General features: G+C 44.4%; 1 protein-coding gene across 3 annotated transcripts in view; it reads right to left on the minus strand.

Moving 5' to 3' along the window:
• LOC127569024 (protein FAM3B-like) overlaps positions 1-14,112 on the minus strand; it is a 40,243-nt gene that overhangs the window by 21,762 nt on the left and 4,369 nt on the right. The window contains exons 2-4 of one of the 3 annotated variants that reach the window (XM_052013284.1): positions 10,438-10,731; positions 5,582-5,725; positions 684-807 (exon numbers count right to left, since the gene is read on the minus strand). In XM_052013284.1, coding sequence (XP_051869244.1) covers positions 684-807; positions 5,582-5,725; positions 10,438-10,489 — 320 coding nt within the window. In that variant the 5' untranslated portion in view covers positions 10,490-10,731. Of the gene's footprint in view, positions 1-683; positions 808-5,581; positions 5,726-10,437; positions 10,751-14,112 lie in introns of those variants that run through there. The other 2 variants (XM_052013283.1, XM_052013285.1) reach the window with 2 other exon arrangements.

Consider the following 14,112-nt stretch of genomic DNA (forward strand, 5'->3'; position numbering starts at 1 on the left):
GTTTGCAAGTTGATTCTAGGGATGAGAGGGTTAGCCTATGAGGAGAGATTGAGTCGCCTGGGACTATACTCACTGGAATTCAGAAGAATGAGAGGGGATCTTATAGAAACGTATAAAATTATGAAAGGGATAGATAAGTTAGAGGCAGGGAAGTTGTTTCCACTTGTAGGTGAGACTTGAAGTAGGAGACGTAGCCTCAAGATTCGGGGGAGTAGATTTCGGGCGGAGATAAGGAGAAATTGCTTATCCCAGAGAATGGTGAATCTGTGGAATTGTCTGCCCAGCGAAGCAGCAGAGGCTATCTCATTAAATATATTTAAGACACAGTTAGATAGATTTTTGCATAGTAGGGGAATGGGGAAAAGGCAGGTAGGTGGAGCTGAGTCCACGGCCAGATTAGCCGTGATCTTATTGGAAGGCGGAGCAGGCTTGATGGGCCAGATGGTCTACTCCTGCTCCTATTTCTTATGAAACTCTATCAAACGGAGAACAAATGGAACCTGGCCTGGATTCAAGGTATTAAAAAACAAAGATAATTATTCCATTGTTCTACCTGGTAGGCACACATTCACTGTCATTTCCCCTGTGTTATAATTGATTAAAATGGCATTTTATACCATCAGCAATCAAAGCCAAGTTACTCAGGTCTCAATCAAAAGTAGAAAGAAATCACCATTACTTACATTTCACCTTCAAAGCAGATTTTTGGAGGTTTTTCTTTTTTACTGCCACTCAACACAAGGAAGGAGAAGCTTCCAGAAGGGCACGCTGTCCAGTGACCACATTTATGTTGCTTTGGGAAAGGTACTGAAAATATGACAGGGAGTTGTTACGGACTCAGTGAAAGTCCCTTTAAGATAGAGAGTGTGTGTGTATGTGTGTGTGGGGCGTGCTTACGTCAATAGAAGATAAAGGACGTAATGACGTTGTTGAAGAAGTTAGAAGAAGGAGAGAGAGAAGGGAGAGAGACACCAGCCTGCTTGTTTTCTCTATCGATGGATGAGAAACAATAACTGTGTTTGCCATAGAAATCCATGTATGGAAGTTGGAAGTAATCCGGTGGAGTTCACTTTGTTGCTGACCTGTAGAGGGAAACAGGTATTTGTGTGTGGACGTCCACGGTTCGGATGCTTTTCGGAGTGAGGAAGTCACTACCGAGTAAACACTGGAGTGTCGTTTGGGTTCCATCGTGGAACATTTGGATTTCGTATGTACTCTCTCTATGTTTTTCTACATCTACATCTTATCTTCAGACAACGGTGGTTGTTGAAGAAGCCCTTGCTCATGTTTCACCTTATGGCTTGCGGAACTGAACTTTAAGAACCATTCCGGAACTGGGAGTTTTGGACTTTGTCACACACACACACGACGAGTTTAGTTTTGGGGTTAACGTTCGAGGTTTAACATTTTTGAATTCTAACATACTAACATTTTTACTTTTATTTTACGTATTATCATAAGTAGTGATTAATAGTTTTTAACACTAAATCATGCTCAGTGTGTTTCTTTTGTTGCTGGTTCGTGACAGAGTGAAGAGTTAATTCCTTCCTTCCAAACACAAATCCTTTTAAGTTTGAGCTCTGTGTAGCAGTATGTTCATTTTCTGGGGTAGTCATCAACAAGTAGGGAGTATTGCATTCAGGAGAAAAAAAATCAGAAATGGGAGTATTACTTTAATTGGTTCACATTTGGTTAATGTGCCTTCAGCTGCCAAGGTTCGGAGTTCTGGAATTTCTTCCCTAAATCTCTCCATGTCTTATTCCTCCTTTAAGATGCTTTTTAAAATTTACTTCCTTCGTGGGATTGCATACGGAAGCAGAAGAGGGAGGTGGAGAGAAACTCATCTACCCAGGGCAAGTGTGTCTGACGCACATTTGTTTAAAGTACCCCTCTAAAAGAACTGAGGAATAAGAGTAGTGAGGTCATGGACCATATCCAGATTACAGAAGAGAAAGTGCTGGCTGTCTTGAGGTGAATTAGGGTGGATAAATCCCCAGGGCCTTAGGGATAGTCAACATGGCTTTGTGCATTGCAGGTCATGTCTAACCAATCTTATTGAGCTTTTTGAGGAGGCTACCAGGGAAGGTTGATTAAGGGAAGGTGGCAGAAGTTGTCTATTTGGACTTTAGCAAGGCCTTTGACAAGGTGGTCCAGAAGGTTAAGTCGCTTGGTATTCAAGATGAAGTAGTCAATTGGATTCAACATTGGCTTAGTGGGACAAGCCAGAGAGTGGTAGTAAATGATTGCCTCTCTGACTGGAGGTCTGTGACTACTGCTGTGCCGCAAGGGATCAGTGCTGGGCCCATTGTTGTTTATCATCTATATTAATGATTTAGATGATAATGTGGTAAACTGCATCAGCAAATTTGTGGATAACACCAAGATTTAAAGCTGTTACGGGTTAAGTTACTATTGGTGAATGTCCCTTTAAGACATAGCACTCTGTGTGTGTGTGTGTGTGTGTGTGTGTGTGTGTGGCGTGATTATGACAACAATAGGAGATAAAGGACGTGATGACGTTTTTGGAGCAGTCAGTCAGAGTTGGAGAGAAGGAGAGAGAGGGGAGAGAGAGACACTGCCTGCTGGTCTCTGTATCAATGGATGAAAAACAATAACTGTGTCTGTCACTACAATCCACGTATGGATTTTTGGAATAATCCAGTGGAGTCCACTTTGTCGTTAACCTGTAGAAGGAAACAGGTGTTTGTGTGGACGGCCACAATTCGAATACCTTTCGGGGTGGCAGATACTTCAGAACAAAGCAGCAGAGTAGTCACTGCTGAGTAGACACTGAGGTGTCATATGGGTTCCACTGTGGAACATTTGGATTTCGTAATGTCTCTATTTTCTCTCTACGTCTTGCGCAGGATTGAAAGAGGCTGCAGAAGGTTGTAGCCTCAGCCAGCTCCATCACGAGCACAACCCTCCCCACCATCAAGGACATCTTCAAGAGGCGGTGCCTCAAGAAGGCAGCATCCATCATTAAGGACCCTCATCATCTGGGACATGTCCTCTTCACATTACCACCATTGGGGAAGAGGTACAGGAGCCTGAAGACCCACACTCAACACTTCAGGAACAGCTTCTTCCCCTCCACCATCAGATCTCTGAACGATCCATGAACCCATGAACACTACCTCGTTATTCCTCTTTTGCACTATTTATTTTTGTAATTTATAATAATTTTTATGTCTTGCACTGTACTACTACCTTAAAACAACAAATTTCATGTTACATATCAGTGATAATAAACCTGATTCTGATGCCTGACGTTTGGCAAGGACTCAGTGAGCAGATGTTCGTGTCAGAATGGAGTGCCTAGCCCCTCTTTGCCTCTTTTAAATGTCCACCCAGGAGGGAAGATGGGACTTTGATTAACCCGTCAGCCAAAAGGAGGCAGCCTTGACAGTGCAGTACCCCAACAGAGTGTCAGCTGAGATTTTAACCTCGAGTTTACTGAAAAATCCTGGCAGCTCCCTGCAGCACTGCCAGCCATTGCTTGTGTAAGTGCCAGAATGTTGGGAATTTCTGCCAATGCCTACGTGAATGTGGAAGTCCTGAAGTGTTTGTCTGGGTTCTGCTGACTGGGCTGCACCTCTGGCTGCCTGAGGGTACAAGATTCTGACCATCTGCAGCAGTAATGCTGGGAAATCTGGCTTAACCTGGCACGGGAACTGCATTCACACTTTCTTTCAGATGTATAAGATGTTTATTAATTAGTCACATGTACATCAAAACACACAGTGAAATGCGTCTTTTTGCGTTACTGAGAATGTGCTGGGGGCAGCCCGCAAGTGTTGCCACTCTTCCGGTGCCAAAATAACATGCCCACAGCTCCTAACCCGTATGTCTGTGGAATGTGGGAGGAAACTGGAGCACCCGGGGGAAACCTATGCAGACATGGGGAGAACGTACAAACTCCTTACAGACAGCGGCAGGAATTGAACCCAGATCGCTGGCACTGCCACCCTATGGAAAGGAGCAAATGCCAAATACTAAGGTGAGTCTTATCTTGTTTATATTTTTTAACTTTGAATTTATTTAAATGTTTTTTGAATATTTTAGAATTTTTGAAGCATTTTAATACCTTTTAAAAGTTTCTGAATGTTTCTCATTGTCAGAGATGCTCAGGAACAGTCAATGGTTTTGACATTACACTGTAGGGGCTCGTATTGCCTAGTTATTGAAAACTTTTTCAGCATTTTTATGGGCGGGACTTCTTCTGCGACCCCTTGTATGATTCAAATAGGTAATTCCCTGAAAGTACATGTAAAGATAGATAAAAGCACAAACAAAAAGCTGGAAGAATTTTGTATTTTATAGAGTTATAGAGCAATACCGCATGGATACAGGCCCTTTGGTCCAACCAGTCCATGCCGACCACGGTGCCCACCCAGCCAGTCCCAATTTCCTGTGTTCGGCCCATATCCCTCTAAGCCCTGCCCCTCCATGTACCTACCCAAGTGCCTCTAAAATGATAGTGTTATACTTGCCTCAATCACTTCCTCTGGCAGTTCCTTCCATATAATCACCACCCTCTGTGAAAAAGTTGTCCCTCAGGTCCCTTTTAAATCCTTCCCCTCTCACCCTAAACCTATGCCCTGTACTTTTGGACTCTCCTACCTTGGGGAAAAGATTGTTACCATCCACCTTATGTATGCCCCTCATAATTTTAACTATTTCAATAAGGTCGCCCCTCATTCTCCTATGTTCCAAGGAATAATGACCTAGCCTGGCCAACCTCTCCCTATAACTCAGGCCCTCTAGTCCTGGCAACATCAGGAGCATAAAGTGCAAAAGTGAAGAAGCAATGATAAATTGAAACAAGTAATAACCAGATCACAGAGGCTGGAGAGGGACCATATGAGATATGAAGGACCTGATCCACAAGACCTGTTTAATGCTCTCAAGTATAGACTGGGGTTATGCATTCAAATCTGGAATCATGGAAAGTTGATGAAGATTTGCAGAGTAACAGGTTTATCCAGGGGTTCAAGGCATCTGGATATATCAATGACTCCACAATCCCCAAGGTTACTGTTTAGCCACTGTATGATGCAACAGGTTCAATGGACCCAGTGCCCTATCCCACAGCTGCTAGGCCCCATGGAAGCTGAGAAGGCCAAGGAGATAAGGTAAAAACTTTAAAATAATGAACATCTGGAAATAGTGACCGGGAAAAGACTGTTCCTTTGGGCTACAATAAAAGATCTTTAACACTGTTGCAACAAGAATGAAGAGAGGGGTTTTAGAAAGCTTCCTTCTGCAAGGCCAGCTGTGGTATGGAACTCATTCTTACAGGAGGCAGTCGAAGCATTAGTCAGCAGATTTTTTTCAAAACAAAATATTGGTTAAGTATTTGGTTCTGAGGATGAAACAGGAGCAGGGCAGCGGGATTAATCCCACAAATGTGACAAACTCTTCTTTGGCAAGGAATATCCTGACCCTATCCCATCTGCATGCATCAATAGTAAAGGATGTCTAATCACTGGGCACAAAGGCCTTCTCTGAATGCTGGCCAATAAACCTGGAATGTACAATGCTGTAGAAGCTACAGGCTAAACGAGAGTTTTCATTTTACCTCCACTTTGGGATTTCTGTCCTATCTTCTGAATCACGGTGAGGCCACGGGATACGGAACCATCGATTATAGCATCTGCTATTAGCTGGCCAAAGTACCATGCTGCAATGAAACCTGCCATAAGCATTCCAAATTTGATGGGCCCTGTTGAAAACAGAAGTACAGTCAGCAAATTCAAAAGAGGAAGAAACATTATATGAAGAGGGTTTCGATGTACATGTGACTAATAAAGACATCTTATCTATCTTATCTTAACTTATATTTTCTACAAAGACTTATTCCACTATGTAAAAAAACAATGACCTCTAAGCAGCTAAAGCCTTGATTGTAACACACTTGGGGCTGTCTGTGCAGTACACCTGAGGAGGGGTATGGTGGCCTTGAGACTGGAGCACTGTTTAACCAGGATAATATCCAGCCACCAAGGTTAATGTTACGAGGAAATAGTCCAGGATTGTAGCCAATAGATGGAATTGGAATATTATTGCCACTTGTATCGAGGTACAGTGAAAAATGTCTTGCATACCGTTCGCACAGATCAATTCATTGCACAGTGAATGATGAATGGACAGTTCTGATGAAGGGTCTTAAGGCCTGAAACATTGACTTGTTTCCCTCTCCACAGATGCTGCTTGACTGGCTGTGTTCTTCCAGCATTTCTGTTTTTGTTTCAGGTTCCAACATCTGCAGTTTTATTTGTTTTCCATTATAGTCAATGGAATTCAGATTAAGGAGTCATTTGATTTAAGCATTCATGATATAGAAAGAAGTTTATAAGATAGATGGAGAAAAAGTTTTTCCACTGATGGGATTCTGGGTCCAGGAAGTAGGGTCTCTCAATCAGAGGTAGTTCTTTCAAGATTAAGTTTGGAGACACTTATACTTACCAAGGGTGACAGAGATTTGGAATCCTTTTCCATAAATGGCAACTGATGACAGGTCAATTGTTCATTTTGAATTCGAAATTTATAAGAGTTTTGTTATCAAAAGGGATTTGGGGCAAGGGTAGGTTCATGGAATCAGGTTATGTAAGAGACATGGAATTAGGTTTGAGGGATAATGTGGCCGATATTTAGAAAACCTTAATGTAGTATGTGCAATTCCTGACCAAAAACTTGGGTATTTCTTTCACATACATTTTAATTTTTATTTACAGCGTGGTAACAGGCCCTACCGGCCCAATGAGTCCACGCATTTTAAACCCAAATTAACCTACTCATACGTCTTTGCAATGTGGAAGGAAACCGGAGCACCCAGAGGAAACCCACGCAGACACGGGACAACGTACAAACTCCTTACAGACAGCGATGGGAATCGAACCCCGATCGCTGGTGCTGTAATAGCATCACGCTAACTGTACACGCGCCACAATTTTTTGTAAAATATTTCTCTGTTAATATTTGCCATTGAATTTTCCCCAAATTTCTCTGAAGGTCCAAAGTTGTTATTGAACTTCTTGACCAAAAGGTGGCACTCCAACAAATTTCTTAATTTCAAACAAAAAAGTTCATGGGAGTGAGTTACAAGATGGAAGTTTATTTAACTGTCTTTAATTTTATTTTTAAAATGTCTCTCACTCTAGTTTTGCACACCATTTGTCTGCTTTCATTCCTACCTGTGGCTCAACAAGATGCTCCATTGTTAATTGACAGTTCCACATCTTTGAAGGTGTCAGATTCAGATTAGTTTATTGTCATATACACCAGGGTGCAATGAAATTCCTTGCTCACGTGAAGCTCACAGAGAAAAGAGTACACGTGGTAATGATCAATACAACAATAAATACAGTAACAAGCACAAAACAATGGAATAGTACCTTCTCTGCAACTGCCCTACACACAGAAAACGCTTTATAAACCAAAAACAGAAATGAACTTGTACTTCTATAGTAATTTACACAATTTTAGCTTATTCCAAAGCCCACTGCAACAAAGGGGTTATTTTAGAAGCGGTACATAGCAGACAGTATATCTCCATTCCATGTTCTGTACTTATTGTTGTATTTATTATTACCATGTGTACTGTTTACTCTCTGAGCTTCAAGCAAGCAAAGAACGTCATTGCACCCTAGTGTATATGACAATAAAATAATCTGAATCTGATTATCTGATTCCAGGTCTTACTCCAGAGACTCAAGCACAACAATAAAGGTGATCTGACAGGACAACACTACCTCAACAATGCCGTGCAGAATTTGCCTTGACTTTGCATTCAAGTTTTGTGATGGATATTCACTATTCAGGGTCAAGAGGCTTTTTGCTAAACTCAGTTTTTTAGCACAGCAGAAGGAACTGTTCAAGGTTCAAGACATTTATTGTTAATTTTTAACTAGTACTATTTAACCACACAGCAAACAAAATGCTGGAGGAACTCAGCAAGTCAAGGAAATAAACAGTCAACCTTTCGGGTCGAGACCCTTCATCAGGACTGGAAAGGAAGAGGGCAGAAGCTGGAATAAGAAGGTGGGGGAGCGGGGGGGCAGAGTACATGCAGGCAGGGGATAGGTGAGTTCAGGTGACAGGTGAGTCCAGGTGAGAGGGGGAAGGTAGGAGGGTGGGGGAGGGGTGAGAAGTAAGAAGCTGAGAGGTGATAGGTAGAAGAGGCAAAGGGCTGAAGAAGAAGGAATCTGGTAGGAGATGGCTGTGGACCATGGAATAAAGGGAAGAAGGTGGGGAATAGATGGGCAGGTCATGAGGGTGGGGTAAGGGCTGGGCAGGTCACGAGGGTGGGGGAAGGAGAAAGAGAAGGGAAGAGGGGGCCACATCCTTCTTCAGCCCTTTGTCTGTCCTACCTATCACCTCACAGCTTCTTATTTCTCCCCCCCTTCCCCACCCCCACCCTCCTACCTTACATCTCACCTGGACTCACCTATCCCCTGCCTGCGTGTGTTCCTCTCCCTCCCCCCACCTTCTTATTCTGGCTTCTGCCCTCTTCCTTTCCAGTCCTGATGAAGGGTCATGACTCGAAACGTCGATTGTTTATTTCCCTCCACAGATGCTGCCTGACCCGCTGAGTTCCTCCAGCATTTTGTGTGCGTCACTCCAGATTCCAGCATCTGCAGAATCTCTTGTGTCGCTATTTAGTCATCCTCTTGAGAAAGAAATTCTGTCCTGGCTCAGGAAGCCTATTGTTGACTTAACTGAGACTGCAACCTACTCAGAAGAAACAACATTTGTCCATGTTAACCTAAGACTCCAGTCATCTGACCTGATCAATGAAGTTGTGAAAACGTCACATGCAGATGAGGTCCTCCCTTGATAACTGGCAAAAAAAGATATAACATTGGAAGGTAGTAAGGGTGGCGAGGAGTTACAGAGATGAAGACATTGTGTCCGCTCCTCAGCCTCAACCTGAGAAGGATCTCCTCCAGAGCCTTCCTTCTGTGATGGACAACTTGCTCACCTGCAATTCATTGATATGATTTTCTAGTTTGTAAAAAATTGTACTTGTGTTTGGAAATCCTTTGTAGAATTATAATCTCTGTTAGAATTTACTCCTCAGAATAAACATGCTCCATTTAAAATAAAATAACTGTGTTTAATCTGCTTTGTCAGCTGGAAGTATCTCCTCCTTGGATGGGAGGAGAGACCCGCCACTTGAAATAGTGATTATTTAAGATATGATTTCTTTATTGGTCACATGTACATCAAAACAGACAGTGAAATGCACCTTTTGCGTCGAGTGTTCTGGGGGGGAAGCCCGCAAGTGTCGCCACGCTCCCAGTGCCAACATAGCGTGCCCACAACTTCCTAACCCGTACGTCTTTGGAATGTGGGAGGAAACCGGAGCACCCGGAGGAAGCCCACGCAGACACGGGGAGAACGTACAAACTCCTTACAGACAGCGGCCGGAATTGAACCCGGGTCGCTGGCGCTGTAAAGCATATGCTAACCGCTACACTACCCTGCCTGCCCCAATTAACAGCTAATTAACAGCCCCTTCAGAAAAGAGACTCAAATTAAGTAAATTACTCTTTGGATTATAGGTTGATATAGTATAATCTCCCTAAAGCGAGAGTACCGATAGACATACATAACTGTAAGATTTAAGGTCTTGGCTTAAGTCCGGAACGAGTATACTCAATATCATCACAGTTTGTAGAATGGAGTTGAAGCCAGAACTTTACAGAAGTGAGTCCCGTCTGCCACCATTTTGTGGACAATGAAAAACACCCGTGCCAGGATTTCCACTCCCTGATGCAGGGTTTGGGCCTGACATGTCAACAACTGCTTTCCTCCCACAGATGCTGCTCGACCTGTTGAGTTCCTCCCACGGATTGTTGGTTGCTGCAGAATCTAACACCTGCAGGTCTCCCCCGTTTCCACCGCCGGCGCCCTCTCCCATCTCCGAAGCTGAAACTATCCCACTGCCTTTAAGAAAGCAGAGAAACAAAAAGACTGCAGATGCTGGAATCTAGATGAAAAACACGACGATTGCCGGAGGAACTCAGCAGGCCAGGCAGCATCCGTGGAGAAAAGCAGGCGGTCAACACCTGGGGTCAGGACCCTTTCCCAGGACTCAGGATAAAGGCTGCAGGATGTTTTTGGTCGGGTTGACATGTGCGACACGGTGAAATATTTACAGCGTGTCTGTGCGTTGCCATCCAGAGATGCTGGACACCGAAATCCCCAATTCTCAGCCAACGCGGTTACTTGTGAACTTCTGTTGGGGAGACTTGTCAGTCAAACCCTGAATCACTTGAACCAACGTGAGGGGAGGAACGCAAAGCAGCGGGCGAAGTGGTTACTCCGACAATAAGTAACAGAATCAAACGAGAGGGGACCGGCAAAAAAGTTGTAAACTGAACCGATAAACCGCTGGGGGGGGGGGGGGCAGTGGTGCGACTTGCAACTTACCACTGGCTGGAACTCGCTGGAGCGACTTCATCGCCCAGGTTTTCTGCCTCATTCGCTCGGGTGAATGAGGGCGCTTTCCGTTTCTGTTGATGGGGTAGAGTGGGGACCGGAACCCTCCTCCAGGATCTGCTGCTTCCTCGTGGATCCAGCCCTCCACTGCTGGCTGGACGGCGATTGCAAGTTGTTCCAGTGACTCGGCAGATATCCCCGCAGGCTGCCCTCAGTGGGACCGGATTGGCAGGTTAGGCGCCTCCCTGGTTCAGGTATGTTGGGAGGAGAAGGCACTGTTGATGACTATGGGAGCACCAATAAATTATGGGCAGTTAAACCGGGTGATGGAATGGTCCGGGAAAAGGGCGTAGCCGGTGGGCTGAATGGCCGCCTTCTACGTCTGATGCAGGGTGGAGACCTGAAACGTCGATATTTCCTCACCCCCCACCCCCGGCACGTTGCTCCACCCGCTCAGTTCCTCCAGTAGATTGCTTATTGCCGCCTGGGAAATATCATTGGAGTCAGGCCCTTCGGCCCAAATCGTCTATGCCGACCAAGGTGCCTACCCAGGCTAGTCTCACTTGCCTGCGCGTTTGCTCTTTATCTCTCTAAATCGTTCCTATCCGTGTACCTGTCTAAATGTAGGATCATTCAGTAGGGCTTTATGAGTGGAGCTGAGAAATAAGCAGGGGATGATCATCTTGCTGAGATTGTACTATAGGCCCCCCAAATTGTCAATGGGAATTAGAGGAACAAGTATGCAGGGAGATTGTGCAGAGTTGTAAGAATAATAGGGTTGTCATAGTAGGGGATTTCAACTTTCCTAACATAGACAGGCACAGTAGAAGGACAGGCATGGTAGTGTAGCGGTTAGCATAATGCTTTACAGTGCCAGCGACCCAGGTTCAATTCTGGCCACTCTCTGTAAGGAGTTTGTACGTTCTCCCCGTGTCTGCATGGGTTTCCTCTGGGTGCTCCAGTTTCCTCCCATGTTCCAAAAAGAAGACGTACAGGTTAGGAAGTTGTGGGCATGCTATGTTGGCGCCGGAAGCGTGGCAAGACTTGCGGGCTGCCCCCAGAATACTACACAAAAGATACATTTCACTGTGTGCTTCAATGTACATGTGACTGATAAAGATATCTTATCTCTTATACTGTTAAGGGCTGAGATGGTGTGTAATCATTCCTTAAGTGCATTCAGGAAACTTTCCTTGAGCAATATATAGAGAGCTCTATGAGGGAGAGGGCAAAGCTCGACCTACTCTTGGGTAATAGGGTAACTAAGGTGACAGTGGGGGATCCCTTTGGGACCAGTGACCATGGTTCTGTTTGTTTTGAAATAGTTATGGAAAGGGACAGAACTGGTCCACAACTTCAAGTTCTGAATTGGGCCAAGGTGAATTTTGACGGTATGAGACAGGAACTTGCAAAGGTTGATTGGAGTAGGTTGTTTCCGGGCAAAGGGACTACAGGGAAGTGGGAGGCTTTTAAAGGTGAGATAGTGAGAGCTCAAGGTCTTCATGTTCCTGATAGAGTGAAGGGCAAGGCTGGTAGGAGTAGGGAAAACTAGATGACGAGGGATATTGAGGCCCTGGCCAGGGAAAAGAAGGAGGCATGGGTCAGGTACAGGCAGCTGGGATCAAGCGAATCCCTGGAGGAGTACAGGGGATGCAGGCGTGTGTTCAAGAAGGAAATCAGGTGGGCAAAAAGGGTCATAAGATAACTTTGGCAGTGAAGATTAAGGAAAATCCAAAGAGATTTCATAAGTAAGTTGAGGGAAAAAGAGTAACTAGAGAGAGAGTAGGGCCCCTGAAAGACCAAAGGGGACACATTTGTGTGGAGCCGCAGGGAATGGGCAAGGTCCTTAATGAATATGTCCTTAATGAATATTTCTCTTCAGTTTTCACCATGGAGAAAGACATGAAGACTTCAGAACTGGGACAAGTGAATGGGGAGGTCTTGGGGACAGTCCACATTACAGTAGAGGAGGTGCTGCTTGTCTTAAAAAAAGTCTGAAGGTAGACAGATCTCCAGGGCCTGACCATGTATATCCACAAACACTGTGGGAGGCTAGAGAAGAAATTACAGGAGCCCTGCCTGAGATACTTGCATCATCGTTAACCATAGGTGAGGTGCTGGTAGACTGGAGGGTAGCGAATGCTGTGCCTTTATTTAAGAAGGTGGCAAAAAAATACGTGGGAACTATAGACCAGTAAATCTAACATCTGTGGTAGATAAGTTACTGGAGAGGATTCTGAGAGATAAGATATACATACATCTGGAAAGACAGGGGATGATTAGGGGTAGTCAGCATGGCTTTGTGCGCGGGAGATATTGTCTTACGAACTTGAATGAGTTTTTTGATGATGTGACCAAGAAAGTTGATGAGGATAGGGCGATAGACGTGGATTTTATAGACTTCAGTAAGGCCTTTGATAAGGTTCCACATGTTAGGCTGCTCTAGAAGGTTAGATCACATGGAATCCATGGAGAGCTGGCTAATTGGATACACAATTGCCTTGATGGTAGAAAGCAGAGGGTGATGGTGGAAGGTTGTTTCTCAGACTGGAGTTCCGTGACTAGTGGTGTGCCTCAGGGTTTGGTGCTGGGCCAATTGTTGTTTGTCATCTATATCAACGATTTGGATAAAAATGTACAAGGCATGGTTTGTAAGTTTGCAGATGACGCTAAAATCGGTGGCATAATTGGCAATGAAGAAGGTTATCAAAAATTACAGGGTGATCTTGATCAGCTGAGTAAGTGGGCCAAGGAATGGCAAATGGAGTTTAATATGGATGTGCGAGGTGTTGCGTTTTGGAAAGTCAAATCCAGGTAGGACTTTAGCAGTGAATGGTAGGGCTCTAGGGAGTGATGTAGAACAGAGGGACCTTGGAGTAGTAGTACATGGTTCACTGAAAGTGGAGTCACAGGTAGACAGGCTGGTGAGAAAGGCTTTTGGCACACTGGCCTTCATAAGTCGGGGCATTGAATATAAAAGTTGTGAGGTCATGTTGCGGTTGTACAGGATGCTGGTGACGTTGCACTTGGAGTATTGTGCTCACTTTTGGTCATCCTGCTGTAGGAAAGATGTTATTATTCTGAAAGGAGTGCTGAAAAGATTTCCAAAGGTGCTGCCAGGACTTGAGTGACTGAGTTATAGTGAAAGGTTGGTCAGGCTAGGACTTTATACCTTAGAGTGTAGGAGACTGAGAGGTGGTCTTATAGAGGTGTATAAAATCATGAAGGCCATAGATAGGGTGAATGCACTCAGTCTTCTTCACAGAGCTGGGGAACCAAGAACTAGAGGGCATAGGTTTAAGGTGAGAGGGGAAAGATTTAATTGGAACTTGAGGGGTAACTTCTTTACACCTGTGTGGAATCAGCTGCCAGAAGAAGTGGTCAAGGTAGGTACAATAACAACTTTTAAAAGACATTAGAATAGGTACATGGATAAGAAAGGTTTGGAAGGTTATGGGCCAAACACTGGCAAATGGGGCCAGCTTGGATGGGCATCTTGGTCAGCATGGACCAGTTGGGCTGAAGGGCCTGTTTGCATGCTGTGTAACTCTATGACTATGACTCTGTGTCCCCATGATTTTATATTGGTTATTGGTTTATTGTGTCACATGTGCTGACATACTTTGTTTTGCATGCTATCTATACAGGTCATTCCAAAACATAAGC

This window comes from Pristis pectinata, chromosome 4, assembly GCF_009764475.1.
Source record: "Pristis pectinata isolate sPriPec2 chromosome 4, sPriPec2.1.pri, whole genome shotgun sequence".
Lineage (NCBI taxonomy): Eukaryota > Metazoa > Chordata > Chondrichthyes > Rhinopristiformes > Pristidae > Pristis > Pristis pectinata.